This window comes from Lithobates pipiens, unplaced genomic scaffold (genome assembly GCF_037356315.1).
Source record: "Lithobates pipiens isolate NorthernLeopardFrog02 unplaced genomic scaffold, aLitPip1_a1.2 Scaffold_13, whole genome shotgun sequence".
Lineage (NCBI taxonomy): Eukaryota > Metazoa > Chordata > Amphibia > Anura > Ranidae > Lithobates > Lithobates pipiens.
Genome location: NW_027507718.1, coordinates 374,023,590 through 374,041,355, shown reverse-complemented (window position 1 = coordinate 374,041,355; position 17,766 = coordinate 374,023,590). Strand labels below are relative to the sequence as shown.

Here is a 17,766-nt window from a genome sequence, read left to right as displayed (position 1 = left end):
CATGGCACAGCAAGAATAGGGCAATTTGCAGGCAACCAACTGGCAATCTTGGAATTTTTAAAAGTCAGTGACAATAAACAGACAAGAAATGTGACAAGGAAAATGCACATATACTATGGGATCAAGGGGGAGAGAAACTGCAGACAGATTGCGTGGTGAACACAGCCAGAGGGAGACCACCTGCTAACACTAGAAGGCGGTGAGAGGCTGCTGGCCAAAACTACTCTACATTTTGACCAAAGCAACATAGAATCAGCTCTTAAAGGGACAGAGTTATCTGCAAGTAACACAATGGAGGTTATTTACAAAAGGAAAATCCACTTTGCACTGAAAGTGCATTTGGAAGTGCAGTCACTCTAAATCTAAGGGGTAGATCTGAAATGAGGGGAAACTCTGCTGATTTTATTATCCAATCATGTGCAAGCTAAAATGCTGTTTTTTTTTTTCCTTGCATGTCCCCCTCGGATCTACAGCGACTGCACTTCCAAGTGCACTTTCAGTGCAAAGTGGATTTTCCTTTAGTAAATAACCCCCATTGTTAGCACCTGCATCAGTTCTCTAAAGAGACACTGATCTGAGCACACCAGTGTTAAAGTTTGGGCCCCAAGGAGCTGGCCAGCAGAAGGGGGGTTGAGACAATATTACAGACTGCTTTAGTGTCGAGATGGTGTAGTGTAGTAGGGTGTAGGAGAAGTTTCTCTCTGCACCCGCTGCTTGTTTTTTACGGTTTCCTTATACTGGTTACCTATTTGCAATATATTCCTTACTATAATTCAACCACTTAAGGACTTAAGTACTTTGACTAGCTGCCATAAAACCAGTATTTTAAAAAAAACAGCCAGTGGTCCTCTTTCAGATAAAAGTGGTCTCAGTGGCAGATTTGCCGCAAGATCACTTTTAGGAATAGTGACGGAATCGGCAGAGATGATCGCGTCTGCTTCCCTCACAGCCTGGATATTAGTAAGATGGCCCCCACTCAGCCCCAAAGCATGGGAGGGCGGAAGCGACATCAAGCATCACTTCCGCCCAATGCTCTGGGGCTCAGTGGGGGGGGGGGGGCATCTTTCCCTCACTTGGGATTCAGGCTGAGGGGAGCAGACGCGATTGTCTGAGTGGGGAAATTTTTTTTGTGTAAAAAACAAAAAACATTTATTACATTTTAGGGTAAATACGAGATCTAAGGTCTTTTTGACACCAGATTTCACATTTAAGCGGGTCCTGTCATGCTTTTTTTTTTTTCTATTACAAGGGATGTTTACATTCCTTGTAATAAAAATAAAAGTGACCTCAATTTATTTATTTATTTTTTTAGAAAGGACAGTGTAAAAATGAAATAAATAAGAAAAAAGTTAAAGCACCCTGTCCCGCTAGGCTTGTGGGCAGAAGCAAATGCATACGTAAGCCATGCCCTGCATATGAAAATGGTGTTCGAACCCACACATGTGAGGTATCACCACAATCGTTAGAGCGAGAGCAATAATTCTAGCAGCAGACCTCCTCTGTAACTCAAAACTGGTAACCTGTAGACAATGTCACCAAAGTTTGTTGTCATTCCACGAGCGGGCGCAATTTTGAAGCGTGACATGTTAGGTATCAATTTTCTAGAAAACAAACAGAGATTTCACCGCTCCAAGTCAAAACCACTGACAGGCTGCTAGCTCTCCAAATGGATGGGGGTTCCAGGTGCAGGCTGATTGCATAAGCCAAATGTGTAGAAACAGAACGAAACTCTGGATAGCCGCACTCCAGATTGTGTAAAAATTAGATGCCTTTATTTCTTCAAAATGCAAGTGCAAAACTCCATTGAACAAAACGTTGCAGCAAAAAGGGAACAAAAAAGGATTTTTGAATAAAATATTCTAACGCGTTTCACGCTACAAACAACGCTTACTCATAGCTAGCTTATGTTCTGAATAACAAACAAATATATACTGTTCATGTATAAGCACACCACAGTGAAATCAGAGGTAAAACCATGACAGCTGATAAAGCTATCATCATAGATTCTCCACACCCAGTTGTTGGTTGGTGAAAATAACTGGGAAAGGAAAAAAGGGGAAAAGGGTGAACATATCTGTGTGTTGAGACGTGATTTGATGAAAAGTATAAATATGTAAAAAAAAAAAAAAAAAAAAAAAAATATATATATATATATATATATATATATATACATATAGAAGTGAAAATAACAAAGTGTAAAAATAAAAATATATATATGTATATAGGCGTGTATAAATGTGTGTATATGAATATATTGGTGTGAATGTGATAATAATACTTGTAATTGTGCACTAGTGCAGAGTAACCTTTTAATACATAGATAAAGAATATGAATAAATGTCATACAATTCAAAGTGAAACAGTATTGAACGTTTATATGTATGTAAATAAACTCAAATATTTAGAGAATAAACTGTGATATAAAAGTGACAGGGATGAACCTGCACTAAGCAAAATCACATCGGATTGATGGCCATATTTATGTGAACTGTCGGTGAAAAAAGAAAAGGATAATAATAAAAGAGCCAATATAAACCCATACAATTGATGGACTTATTTCGATGACAGGTAGTATGCATGCATGGAAAATCCAAGATTCAGAAGCAGATCACAATTGCCAAATATTTCTAAAGTTGTACATACACCAACCAATCTCGTGTTTTTATCGATGTGTAAATGAATGTAAATACACCAATCAATGCATAAAATAAAGTATGTACCTGCAACTACCACTATAAAAACACACAAATATACAAATATAACATGTAAAATAGTTAAATAAAAACAGAAACAAAAAAGAAAAACAAAAAACCTTTTAGAACCCTCACGGACACTAGAGTAAGCCTAGACGCCTCAATCAAGTGCCTAAAACAGTAAATGCACCCAAATGAGGCCTATACTTTAGGCAATCAACCATCTACTTGAATGTTCCATAAATATTACGATTAATGGGCGAGTAAAGGAAGAAACATTAATAAGGAGGGGGGGGGGAAATAACCCCTTCCCTCCTAAACTATAATTAACTCGTGTTGTTCACACGGGTCGCCCATATAAAAACCAATACAGCGGCGTGCAGAAATGTCTGTAATACAATAAATGCAACTAGTGTACAGACACCATCTGCTCTACATAGAATAGTGATATATAGTGTGTGATCGCAGTGTATATAAAGTCACTTAGACATTTTTTATAAGTTGTATAGTATGAAAAGGAAATATCTCACTATAATGCTGTGAAATATCTCCTTTTCTTTGAAGACCAATGACCTGAGTGAATATTATGAGAGAGTCTATGATGGAATAGAAGCAAAGATGCATTGGCTATAACAGGTGATTGAACATGATCAATTCCGCATGAGATAAAATGGTGATATATATAACCACAATATGTATAAACTCATGTGAACACAGTTTGTGGATTATATATATGTGCAGAAGGGATCACGCTACAATGCTGTGAGATATCTCTTGATTTCTATTTTTTATTTTTATTATTATTTATTTACCTCATGTAAATGACACCTCTCTAGGTTGTGTAAAGTGAAAAAAAAATATAAAAATGTACTTGTTAAAAGACTATAGTCACGAAAAAAGAATATTTCCAGATCTGTACAATGGTTGAATGTGGAATGTGCTGTATATAAACCGCATCAATAAATTGCATAAACCGCAAAGTGTGTAATGCGGTATATACAAATTCCCCAATATCTGGGTTATATCAGTAAACCACATACATGTAAAACAGTAAGTGTGTCCCATATCTGTGAGACTATACCCATATAATATATACTGTATCTGAAAATATCTATATATGGGTAACCTTCACAAGCTAGACAAAAACCCCCCTCTATGGTATTAGTAAATATGGGGAAGAAATGTCAATTACCACCCACTTGGTGTGTCTGACTAGCGCAAACATATATAATTTTAGGCATTCACATGGATGTTATCATTTTGATCCCATGTGACAAGCTTATAGGGGGTGTTATTGTGAATGAACCTATGACTATTTTTTGTTCCCTTTTTGCTGTGACGTTTTGTTCAATGGAGTTTTGCACTTGCATTTTGAAGAAATAAAGGCATCTAATTTTTACACAATCCAGAGTTTCGTTCTGTTTCTATCAATTTTCTAGGCGTAAGGTTATCTTTCACAATATAGAAACAAAATGGGTTAACTTTACTGTTGTCTTATTTTTTATTTTAAAAAAGTATTTTGCTTTTTTCCCCAAAAAATTGCGCTTGTAAGACTGATGTAAAGGATTGCAACCGCCATTTTATTCTCTAGGTTGTTAGAAAAAAATATATATACATATATAATGTTTGGGGGTTCTAAGTAATTTTCTAGCAAAAAAAAATAAAATGATTTTAACTTGTAAACAACAAATCTCAAAAAGCGTTTCGGTCCTTAACCACTTGAGATCCGCGCTATAGCCAAATGACGGCTACAGCGCGGATCTCCTTTTCCGGGATGACGTCAATAGACGTAGTCCTGCGTACGAGCGGCCTGCGCGCCCCCTGAGGGGCGCGCGCGGCGCGCTCTGTGATCGGCGAGTCCATGAGACTCGCCTGATCACCAATCCGTGCAAGGGGTCGATCCCGACCCCTTATCACGTGATCAGCTGTCAGCCAATGACAGCTGATCATGTGATATAACGGAGCCGGTAATCGGCTATTATTCCTCCTTGCGCTGACAGCGCGAGGAGAAAAAAAAAAAAGCCGATCACCGGCGGCCGTGATCGGGAGATCAGTCCCGATCATGGCCAGCCCTGCTAGCGCCCACCTGCCCCCTGCCAGTGCCCACCTGCCCCCTGCAGTGCCACACTTATTAAAAGTAAGTGCCCCCCGTCAGTGCCACCCAGCAGTGCCCATAGTGCCACCCAGCAGTGCCCACAGTGCCACCCAGCAGTGCCCACAGTGCCACCCACAGTGCCCACAATCTGCCTCAAAGGTGCTGCACCCCAGTGCCACATATCCGTGCCCATCAGTGTCATCTACCAGTGCCCAGCAGTGCCGCCCATCAGTGCCCAGCAGTGCCACCTATCAGAGCCACCTATCAGTGCCACCTATCAGTGCCCATCAGTCCCATCTATCAGTGGTACCTATCAGTGCCCATCCGTGCCACCCATCCGTGCCATCTTATCTGTGCCCATCTTTGCCCATCAGTGCCGCCTTATCTGTGCCCATCGGTGCCGCCTTATCTGTGCCTATTAGTGCCGCCTTAACTATGCCTATCAGTGCCCACCAGTGCAGCCTATCAGTGCCCACCAATGCAGCCTATCAGTGCCCACCAATGCAGCCCATCAGTGCCCACCAGTGCAGCCTATCAGTGTCGCCTAATCAGCGCACTTCAATGAAGGAGAAAAATGACCCGTTTGCAAAATTTTATAACAAACTATTAAAACATGATTTTTTTTATTTGCATCTTTTTTTGTTTGTTTAGCAAAAAATAAAACTCCGAGCTGTAACTAAATACCACCAAAAGAAAGCTCTATTTGTGGGAAAAAAATGATAAAAATTTCATTTGGGTACAGTGTTGTATGCCCACGCAATTGTCATTCAAAGTGCATCAGCGCTGAAAGCTGAAAATTGGTCTGGGACTGAGGGGGGTTTAAGTGCCCAGTAAGCAAGTGGTTAAAGTGGTTGTATACTCAAATTTTACACTTTTACCTACAGGTAAGCCTATAATAAGGCTTACCTGTAAGTAAAATGAATATCTCCTAAACCTGTACGGTTTAGGAGATATTCCCTATGCGCGCAGCCGCTGACAGTGGCGCATGCGCTTTGAATGCCCCAGCTGAAGGTCCGGCAGCGTTGCCAGACCTTGCCGGAAAGAAAACTCCTGCGCGCGGGAGTGACGTCATCGTGGCTCTGGCCACTCACAGCGCCGGAGCCGCGAACCCAGAAGACACGCCAAGGGCAAGATGTCAGCTCCTTCGGCGTGGACCGGGCACCGATACGGGGCTTTGTTCTGAGGTAAGTATTTGATAATGAGCTAGTATGCGCTGCATACTAACTCAATATACCTTTCCCTTGCAGGGTTTTTTTTATTTTTTTTTATGTGTGGGTTTACTACCGCTTTAAGTGGTTAACGGTTTGCTGCATATTACTGTTGTGTCTTATCTCACTACACATACTTGATTAGTACCAGAAGGTCCGAATGACAGCTGGGCAGCTAACATTTTCAAAAGGAGAGGCAATTATGTATTATGCACATGACCGTTATACTTCAATTAAATCAGAGCCACAAATACATTTACTTTAACTTTATTCTGTAAATAGAACATCTGTATAAACAATAAATGGAAGGGGAAGTATATGATCAAACGTCTGCCTTCATTCATGTATATTTTTACAATTAGTGGTATACTACACACAGTAGAAGTTACAGTACAAATTTGTGTGCTAAATCTTTACATTACTTAAAAATGGTCATAAATTTCACAGCTTTTTTTTTCTTGGCCTATGTACAGCGCTAATGGAACCACTAAGGAGCTTGCAGTGCGTTCAAACAAAAGGTACCAAGTTTTACTTGACGTATACAGTCAGTACCAGTGTTATTTATGGTGTGGTAATAAACTGCATAAAGTAATATGTAAACAGATTGACAGAAAATGTTGGCCTTTGGCTAGTCAAACTATATATTTTCTCTCTGATTGTATACACAGATTTGACTTTACCATTACCAAACACAAACTTAAATTAGCTGCATCTGATCTTTCTGCTTTTTCTGCAGAGAAACAAAAAAAAAAGGAAAATCCTATTTCAACACCATGTCGTCCTATTCCCATTCGTTTGTTATTCTGTTGTAAAGTATTTGGATTCTCACTGCACTATTTAGAACGGGTTGAGTCGTATTCCTGTTCCTAAAGGTGAGAATGGGTTAACCTTGGCCCACATTAAAGCGTCATTCAATGATATTGCAGACTTTCCATCTTCTAGAAAGAATACGGGTCCCTGTGAGACACAAAAATATTTTTTTAAATAAACTGCAACAGTACATCGATTTCATGGTGGATCAGGATGTCTAAAATACAACATAGATTAACTTTCAGTTTAAAGCAGAATTTTACCCATAACAGTTTAATAACAAATAATGGGCTCCATTTACTAAGTGGTAACTACCACTTTAAGATCCACAGTAAAATCCTGCTTATCCCCTGTACACACGGTCGGACTTTCCGAAGGAGAATGTGCAATCGGATTGTGTTGTTCCGATCGTGTGTGGGCTCCATCGGAATTTTTCCGTCGGAATTTCCGACACACAAAGTTTGAGATCTGGATATAAAATTTTCCGACAACGAAATCTGATCGTTTAAATTCCGATCGTGTGTAGACAATACCCACAAAGTTCCACGCAAACTCAGAATAAATTACGAGATGAAAAACTATTGGCTACTGGCCTCTTAATAGTCCCGTCGTACGTGTTGTACGTCACCTCGTTCTGAACGATCAGTTTTTCTCGACAACTTTGAGCGACCGTGTGTATGCAAGACAAGTTTGGGCCAAAATCTGTTGGGAAAAATCAGGATGGATTTTGTCGTCGGAATATCCGACCGTGTGTACAGGGCATAAGACCAAAATGCGGCTTGTAAAGTGACTTACCAGTGACAATGTGCACAATTAACCCTCAATTACTTTGCTTGACATTGCTTGGTATATTTATTCTAATTTCTGACAAAGAAGTGACATCAGTTGACTAAAAAAGTTGAATTTTTTTTTTTTTTCAGGTGTTTATGATTTATTTGGCCTTGCAGGGCAGAGTTCCCCCTCACTTCCCTGACCAACTTTTATTGTTTCCTCTCACTTCCTGTCCTAGTGACAAATGAAGGAAAGGAGGGTGGAACTCTTCAGTATGGTAACTGCAGAAATTTGCCCTGCCTCAAAATAACTGCTTCCATGGTTATTGGAAATCAGTGAAATGACAAATAAATCTTACCTGAATCCGTAACCCTGTTAAGCAGGACACCTGAACATCAGAATGACTTGGAAGATTGGATCCTGTGACATAGTCTGGCCCAATTAATCCTTTAAGAGGTTCTTCTTTTATTCGTTGCAGAATACTTGAATGAATCTTTCTTTGTAGCTCGGTAGGGGGTGTGTATGGAAGATCATCAGCTGACCTGCATAATAAACAGTGCCCGAAAAGTTACAGACTACAAACAAGGTGTGCATCTATTCATGTAGGCAACTCTTGGAAAACACCAGTCCACGGATTTTCTTTTGTTAACAAGTGAAAGATCCATTAGTGTGATGACAGAGGTAGACTGATAGGGTTCTATCTGTTTGATCAGTGAGAAAAAGCAACTTATAAGGGCGTACTCACACTAGGCACAGTTGCTCTGTACCATGCCCAACCATGATTGCCTCCACTGACCTGCACTCACATTGTGCTGGGACCGCGCATGCTTACATCATTAGCTAAGCCTCAGAAAGAAGTGTTTTGTGCTCGAGTACAACTAAACTAAGCCTAAGCCCACCTTGGGCCACAAACTCAAAGATCTTTGACAAGTCTATACTAAAATATAAAAGAGTATATTTTCTTTAACAAGGAGATGGAAACCACTCTCAGTAAAGACTAGTGGGGTTCTCAGAATCCCAGCAGTCACAATGAAAGAACAGTGTCAAAGAGAAACCCATGAGGGGGGCAGCTGCGCACTTAATGCATAGAATGCATTAAGATAAAAAACCTTCTGCCTTTAGAACAACTTTAAAGTTACTGGAAGCCTCTAAAATCTACAATGCATATCTGCCTATAGTGTGTACTTGCCTCAACCCAAAGTGCCAAAAGTGTAATTTCTCTCTGCTGTCTTATGCCTCTGCTATGTGCAGAAGTCAGTGAAAATAGTCCAAGCCAACTCCACAGCATAGCATCCTGTGTGGTGGCCTTCAGCACAAAGCAGATCCCCCTCCAGAACACAGTAGCTGACTCAAGCCTCAGCTGTGTTTACAGTGGAACGTTGGTTAATGAGTAACGCGGTGAATGAGAGTTTTGAAAGACGAGCAAGCTTTGAAAAAAAATCCTGACTGTTTGCGAGTGTTGTCTCACAAAACGAGCAGAATTCAAGCTAATGTGGTGTGCAGTACTGCATTTGGCCAGAGGAATGGGGGTGCCGGTGACACTCGGAGTGGTTCGGAGCCATTTGGAAATGCTCGGAAACACCTGGAAATAGCCGAGCTGTTCCCAAAGTATTTCCAAGGCTCCCTGGCGCCCCCCCCACCCCTGGCCACATGCGGTATTGGATGCAACAGAAGTCAATGCGAAACAAAATATCTTTGTTTCTATTGACTTCTATGGGGAAACTCGCTTTGCTATGCGAGTGCTTTGGATTACAAGCATTCTCCTGGAAAAGATTATGCTCGTAATCCAAGGTTCCACTGTATTTCCCTATGATTCTGTGTAGGGGGGGGGGGTGTCCATTCCTTTCACTCAGGTTTCAGGGCGCTCTTTGTTGTAGCTGTGCAGTGTGATGGCAGAATCCTGCCCCCTGCCTTCTACTGCTGAGAAATAGCCTTTGATCTGTGTGGTTGATGTGGGGCTGCAGACACACAGGTATAATTTATGTAGGAGGATTTGTTTAATCTCTGTGTATCACCTGAAGCAAGTCACTTTGATGGGTATATGTAAGGGCTTATAACTACAGTAAACAAGGTTTAATTCAACATTGCCGTAGCTTTAAACACTTTATAAAGATACAAATGAATCTTTGCACCGCTGTGCTGATTATGTCACCTTATTTATTATGCATTTTCAAGTGACTTTTTTAGAATATATGTCTACTATTATGGAATATACTGACACTTACTTAGTGGATAGGGTACACGCTCTCCATGCATCCAGTTCCACTGAGAGCTGCTCAATCTGTAGGGGAACAGACACTTCCCGGCGTTTTAAAAGCTGACTGGAAAATAGTATCATAAAAAGAAAACGGTTACCAATAAAAAGCAAAACCTAATCGTAAAAACCATAATGATTATCACGCTAGAGCATTACTAAAATACGGTATGAAATATACATTTTATAAATAATGCTAAGTTAAATATACAGTAACTACTGTATATATCATATACTGTATGTGGGACAAATTAATCACAATACATTTATTACAATCTCACCTTTTACTGTTTCTGCTAAAAGGTTCCAGATATAGACTTGTACTATCAGTAAACTGATACTTGTCATCACTAAGAATAAATTACCTTGTATATTCATAAAGTGCAGGAGCAATGCTGATATAGTGCCTTCTAATAGCCAGTAACGCTCCAGTGTATCCACAGAGTATGAGCAGTTCATTACGTACTCTGCATGGAAATATAATGGTAATTTTAATTAAATTCTAGTGAAGAATAAACTACATTATATTAGTATTAACTCAAATATAAAAAAAAAAAAGGTTACAGAGGAACTATATTCTGCTCACATACTTTGTAATAAAAACATCTTTGCCATTCTGGAGCTTCCCTCCAACCACTTTGCATATTTTTTTTATATATACTGTGATTCTGCACTCGCCAAATATGCTGCAGAAATCTCCCTCCACTGAGTCTGGCTGCAAGCATTTTAAATGTGGGCAGCTAAAGCTGCTGCCTGTTTACTTCCTGGATTTACAGACACACAGAGGCACACCTCCAGCTCTGCAGCTTTCATTGCCTCTCTTATGACTCACCCCCCCTCCCTTCCTGGCAAACTAACACAAGAGTGAGAGAGAAAGCTGTGCATGATGTCATAAGCCTAGGCTAATGACCAGACAAGAAACAGGAAGTGGGCTGTATAACACATTTACTGGCGGCAAAATATATGTTTTACTATGCAAAATTAAAACAACAAGGGCAGAGGATTAAATAGATGGAAAGTTGAAAAAATGACTGAAGGTCCGCTTTAATGGGCACTCCCACGAAATACTCTTCAGCAGAGGGGAGTGGAGTTAGTATAGCATATAAAGTAAGTCATTGGTTGCACTGTACTGCAGCTCCCTCTGTGACCCATTGGGGGTTATTTATGAAAGGCAAATCCACTTTGCACTACAAGTGCACTTGGAAGTGCAGCCACTCCAAATCTAAGGGGTAGATCTGAAATGAGGGGAAGCTCTGCTGATTTTATCATCCAATCATGTGCAAGCTAAAATGCTGTTTTTTATTTTCCTTGCATGTCCCCCTCGGATCTACAGCGACTTTACTTCCAAGTGCACTTGCAGTGCAAAGTGGATTTTCCTTTAGTAAATAACCCCCATTGCATCAAACCACATTACTGACCAATGAAGCTTCCCATCACATTTAAAAAATATAGTACATGCGGCTCAAACACCATAGTAGGAGGTGCAAAAAAATCAGAAATCACAGTGAATGGGGTTTTTGGCATACAAAGATTACAGGTACCTTGTAGTTGCTGTTCTTACAACTTTTATTTACAAGAGTCTAAAAAGGCTGAAATATTTGCTTTAAATCTAAACTCCGGGAAAACGGCAACATTTTAAATGTTTGACATGCCAAATGTTTATAACTTTGTTCATCCACTTTCATTCCATGTACCCCTGTAAGCCCTTACACACGGTCGGAGATTCCGACAACCAAATCCATCGGATTTTGTCCGAAACTGTTGCATACACACGATTGGACGAAGTTGTCGGAAAATCCGATCGTTCAGAACATGATGACGTTATTTCGTTACGACGATACTATGTTCAGGCTAGTAGCCAATAGCTTTGATGTAGGAATTTGATCTGAGCATGCGTGGCACTTTGTCCGATCGGAATTCTCTACACATGATCGGAGTATGTCCGATCGGAGCATTTTGTCGGAAAATATTTCCGGCAAGTTGGAAAATTTGGTCCGACGGATATTCCAACAGAAACAGTCCGATGCATACCACACACAGTCGGAATATCTGACAAAACGTCAGAATCTCTGATCGTGTGTACAAGGGCTAACAGAGCATGGTTGTGTCAATCATCTCCAGTGCAGTTAAGCAGCACAACCTGGTTAAGGTCCCACACCCAACCTGATGACAGGGCAATGAAAGGACGGAAAACCATTGTTAAGGCAATTACTGTGCTATTTCGTTCAGTAATCACCCTCACAGTGTAGACTTACAGCATTGTGCAAAGCAAATGAGCCTTGATTGACTTAAGATGGCCATACATGGATCGAAATTCAGCCGATTCAACAGGTTCTGATGGAATTTCGATCAATGTATAGGCACGGTGCTTGTATAGAAGTCAATACAACGACTTTTGTACAATCAGCCTGTCAGGTTTTTCACAATTGATCAATGCTGCCATCATAACACAATAACACAATAACACAATAGTACAGCGGGATGATTCCCTCATCCACATCAAATATGTGAATGGGGAAAGTAGATCTTTTTTTTCTTTTTTTTGTGGTTCAGCCTCCCGGTTGAACCACAAAAGATGATGAATGTATGGGCTGCCTTAGGCTGGCCGTAAGCAGTTTGAATCTCGACTGGTTCAGCAGGAACCGACCAAGATTCGAACCGTTAATGGGCAGGCTGAATGTACCAAGTTGATCAACTTGGGTACAACCAGCCTGCCGGATTTGCTTCCAATTATCGCAATGCAGCTGCTATAGCCGCTAGTGATAATCACTGTCTTCTTCTGGAGGAAATGGCTTCCCCCGCCGGGAGAAAACAATTGCCGATTCTCTTGTCAGTGTTGATGGGGGAATTGTGGTAGCAGGAAAGTAATTTGCACCGTTTATGAGCGGCCTAATGCCCAGTACACACAATAGGATTTTCCAACAACAAAACTGTGGATTTTTTTCCAAAGTACGTTGGCTCAAACTTGTCTTGTATACACACGATCAATATTGTCGGAAATTCCGAAAGTCAAGAATGCGGTGACATACAACACGTACGACAAGCCGAGAAAAATGAAGTTCAATAGCCAGTGCGGCTCTTCTGCTTGATTCCAAGCATGCGTGGACTTCTGCGTGTCGGAATTGTGTACACACGTTCGGATTTTCCGACAACAAGTTTTATTGTTGGAAAATTTGAGAACCTGCTCTCAAACATTTGTTGGCAGAAATTCTGACAACAAATGTTCTATGGAGCCTACACATGGTTGGACTTTATAACAAGCTCACATCCAACATTTGTTGTCAGAAAATCAGATCGTGTGTACAGGGCATTGGAGTGTGACCCTCTCTCTTCCAGTCTGAACAGGGTTGTGCAAGAGGTTACAGAAAGCTAAACACTATGTATATAATATATAATCTCGACTGGTTCAGCAGGAACCGACCATGATTCAAACCGTTAATGGCAGGCTGAATGTACCAAGTCGATCAACTTGGGTACAACCAGCCTGCCAGATTTGCTTCAAATTTTCGCAAGCTCACCTCCAACATTTGTTGTCGGAAAATCCGATCGTGTGTACAGGAAATTAGAGTGTGACCCTCTCTCTTCCAGTCTGAACGGGGTTGTGCAAGAAGTTACAGAAAGCTAAACACTATGTATATAATATATAATCTCGACTGGTTCTCTTGCCCTTATCGTTATTGGTTATCGTGCCCTGTACACACGATCGGATTTTCCGACAACAAATGTTGGATGTGATCTTGTTGTAAAGTCCAACCATGTGTAGGCTCCATAGAACATAGAACCAGTGATGCCTTTCTTGGGGGGGGGGGGGGGGAGAATAACAACCAAGGCAAGTTTTATAAGTAGTCCAGCCCAAAGAGCTATCTCAATAATTTGGGTGGTGTTTAAAATAATACATTCTATGAGCAGAGATATCTTCTTAAGGCAAGAGAAAAAGTACTCACTCACTACATTTATGAAGTACTAGTCTTTCTGTTCTGATGTAACTGAGAAGATCAAGGATTGGACAAATTGAATCCAAGGTCCAGTCAGCCCTGCTGATTTGTTCTGCAGAAAAAAAAAACATTAAAAAAATAACCATGGTAATAAAATATATGGTAATTGATAGGCATGTATAAATTCATCAGCCATAGGTTAATAATAGACATAGCAGCCCACATGGTTGAAGTGGTAACCTGAGCTACCTAGGCCCATAACTGCTGACACCCCCCCAAGCTTTCCTGGCTCCCTATCATAGTACATACCCAACATACTGTACATGCCCACCAATTTCTACACCTGGCCACTATGCTCTTTTCTCCCACCAATTCAACCCCCAGTCTCTTTGTGGCAAACGTGCATTTTGCTGCACAACTCAAGAAATAGGCACGTTTGGTTAGATTGTGTTAAAAAAAAAAAAAAAAAACTTCAAGCCCAACTGTTGGATAGACTTTGAAAAATTCAATATCAATGTGAATATTTTTCAGTTTTTGACCCTACTGGGAAGATTTCATATCACTTCTGTTCTTCTGACACCCGATGACAGCAGGAAAAGAAATTAGGCAGGGATTGTCACTGAGAGAAGAAGTCACATACAGTAATAATAACCTTACAGATGTTTTCAGTTTTATTTTAATAAAAAAATGAGAGCTTTCTAATTACTTCCTGTCCCAATAGGAAGAGAGAGCACAAAGTATCACTGAAATAAAGTCCAAGCATCCATTCTGTGATTTGCCGCTGTGGTAAAGAACAATGCTTTGGGATCATGTAGTTCCCCTTCGTCAGGTAGGTGATGACACACAGGGGTTTACTGGAAAGTGAAAAATCTGGTGCAGCTCTGCACAGAAACCAATGAGCTTTCATTTATTTTTGGTCAAATTTAATTGATCAAGCTGAAGTTAGAAGCTGATTGGCTATGCAACCAATGTGACACTGGGCTATCCAAAATTAGCAGCTAACATGCTAAACATGGATATTTTTAGCACAAATGTAGTAAAAATTGTATATAAAGTGTACGCTACACTTTATATACAATTGTTACTACATTTGTGCTAAAAATATCCATGTTTAGCGTGTTAGCTGCTAATTTTGGATAGCGCTACACTTTATATACAATTTTTAGAAGCTGATTGGCTACCACACTCAGCTGCGCCAGATGTTGCACTCTCCAATTTTAGTAAATCATCCCCACAATGACAAACATTGCAATTTACCACTGTGATCACAAAATAAATGCTTGGACTTTCTTTAAATGATCCTTTGTGTTCTGGTGATGTATACTTTGGCTTATGGTACTGGTCTCCAGCTGGCCATTGCTACAGCACCCACTTACTTGCCTTTTACTGGACCGCGTGCAATAATGGGAATATTATATATGGTTTACCGATAGAGACACAGACACATACTGCAATAAAGACCTGACAAAGATTCCATTCCTTAACCACTGTACTAAACTGTAAAAAAAAAAGTTAAACTAAATCGTTTTTGCTGCAGCTGGGCTTAAAATATTCTATAGATTCTCTTACCAAGTAGCTCATATGGACTTATGTGGATAAAATGTAAAATTTGTATTTCTTATTATGTGCCACTGATATAACATAGGTACCTTTTACAAAACTGATCCCTATAGGCAGGGCCTTTTCTGGTTCTGAACTTAACAAGTGGTATTTGACAGCTTGGAAGATGTCTCCATCTGCATAACTGGTTTCTGCCATCTGTACACACTCTTCCAAACATGGCAAGTTACACTGTAAAGAAATATGCAAAAGAGGGATAAAAGGAGGAATATTCGGAAGCTGATTTACTAAGAAAAGAGTGTTCTGCAGTATCAATCAAACCACAAAGAAAGCTACTGTACTATGGGGCTGCCACCGATAATATTATCATATTTACAGTCATTAACAACAGTCCAAGGAGGTGTTGGGAAATGAGGATTCTTTAAACACGGTGGGGTGGGGGTTGGAAAGAGGGGTCCCAAATCTCCCTCTCCACACAATGGATATAGTGGCTATACCTATGCTAGTTTATTAATATTACATTGCCTTTCCATGCACATCAAAAATATGTATTTTTCTAGGCAATTTAGCTTTAATAGAGTATGAGTTTTCTTTCAGAGATGAAGAAATGCCATTGTTTCTTGATTTCCTATAAACTACCCACAGACATTGTTTGATTCAGCCACTGGGTCCTGGAATGTACATGTTTGTGCTTATAGAATAGACAAGGGGGTGCACTTCACAACCATTTCCTCTCCCAAGGAAGGCAAAACAACATCAATCAACAAGGTTGCATCCAACTCTTGTTGAGTAGGGTCTATAGCCCCATACAAATATTATGCTCACCGACGTTGGTAGACACCTTTATTGACTTTTCAGAGCCCCAAGGAAATCTCTTAACTTGCAAAGATTTCCTCCTACTGCCTGTTTTGGCTATGGGGCAGGAAGTGAAGGTAAATCTTTTCAAAGCCGATTAACGGCTCTGTTGTGTCACATGATCAGCTGTCATTGGCCGACAGCTGATCACGTGGTAAGGGGTCGGGATCGAACCCCTTTCTCCGATCCGTGATCAGGCTAGTCTCATAGACTCGCTGATCACAGAGCGCGCTGCGCGCGCCCCTCAGGGGGCGAGCAGGCCGCTCCCCTCAGGGGGCACGAAGGCCGCTCGTGCACGGGACGACGTCAATAGACGTAGTCCCGGCAAAGCAGGTCCGCGCTGTAGCCGTCATTCGGCTATAGCGCGGATCTCAAGCGGTTAAAGAAGTTGTAAAGGCAGAAGTTTTTTTTTATCTTAATGCATTCTATGCATTAAGATAAAAAAACCTTGTGTGTAGCAGCCACCCCAGCACCCCCCTAATTACTTACCTGAGCCCCATCTCTCTCCAGCGATGTCCACGAATGTCTAAGCTGTCCGGGACACTCCTCCTGATTGGCTGAAACACAGCAGCGGCGCCATTGGCTCCCACGGGTGTCAATCAAAGACAGTCAGCCAATCAGGGGGAGAAGGGGCGGGGCCAGGACGGGACTCCTTTGTCTGAATGGACACACAGAGCTGTGGCTCGGCTACAGTGCCCCAATAGGAAGCTGCTGACTGTGGGGGCACTCGATAGGAGGGAGGGGCCAGGACCAGCAAAGAGGGACCTGAGAAGAGGAGGATCCAGGCTGCTCTGTGCAAATACAACTGCACAGAGGAGGGAAGTATAACATAATTGTTATTTTTATTTTTTTAAATGAGACTTTACAATCACTTTAAGCGAGTGTCTATGTCCTTAAATCTCTACTGTTTGAAGCTAGTTCTTAACGCTTTTGTGACCAGAGGTCATTGGTAACTAGAAGTACAGGCCAAATTTAGCAGCCTCAGAATGTGACTGTTAACTCTACAATAATTATGAATAATTCACATGCTTAAATTAATTTGATCTACAGTATTTTACAGGAATAGGCTTGTATTATGTATATGGTTTTATACATTTAAAAATGCTCAGTTTTTTATGATTTCTGTATCTTTTAAAATATGTTTCAAAACAGCACAGGGACTACAGCTATAAGTCCCAGTTCATTTTAAAATGGTACCTGGACTCATCTGCTCCTCCGCACTAGTACTGGAACGACCAGCTCCAAGGTTTCTTATCCTTCATCATATTGTTCCAAAAGGTCATTATGTAGAAGGGAATGTAAACACAATGCTTCTGCATTGGGAGTGGGAGTAGCACTGACTCTGGAGGACAGACACCTACCCAGCCTCTCTTTGCAGCAGTAGATCACTGCTATAGTGATTTATTCTTGGCTAATTGCAGCCAGCAATAGATCACTATTAGAAGTGGCCTGTTACTGCAGCTGCATCAATGTCCAGATCCAGACGCACCAAACTCACCATGAAGAAGAAGAAAAAAAAGGAAAGATAAATAAAGACACAGTGTGTGTGTGTGTGTGTGTGTGTGTGTGTGTATATATATATATA

At 40.8% G+C, this 17,766-nt stretch overlaps 1 protein-coding gene across 11 annotated transcripts in view; it reads right to left on the bottom strand.

Annotated features, from left to right (window-relative positions):
- Nucleotides 1-6,247: 6,247 nt before the first annotated feature.
- Nucleotides 6,248-17,766, bottom strand: part of WDR17 (WD repeat domain 17) — a 150,890-nt gene continuing 139,371 nt past the window's right edge. For 10 of the 11 annotated variants that reach the window (XM_077477230.1, XM_077477229.1, XM_077477236.1 and 7 more), the window contains 6 exons: nucleotides 15,416-15,557; nucleotides 13,776-13,878; nucleotides 10,197-10,298; nucleotides 9,803-9,898; nucleotides 7,936-8,119; nucleotides 6,248-6,953 (listed from right to left, as the gene is read on the bottom strand). In XM_077477230.1, coding sequence (XP_077333356.1) covers nucleotides 6,834-6,953; nucleotides 7,936-8,119; nucleotides 9,803-9,898; nucleotides 10,197-10,298; nucleotides 13,776-13,878; nucleotides 15,416-15,557 — 747 coding nt within the window. In that variant the 3' untranslated portion in view covers nucleotides 6,248-6,833. Of the gene's footprint in view, nucleotides 6,954-7,935; nucleotides 8,120-9,802; nucleotides 9,899-10,196; nucleotides 10,299-13,775; nucleotides 13,879-15,415; nucleotides 15,558-17,766 lie in introns of those variants that run through there. The other variant, XR_013272333.1, reaches the window with a different exon arrangement.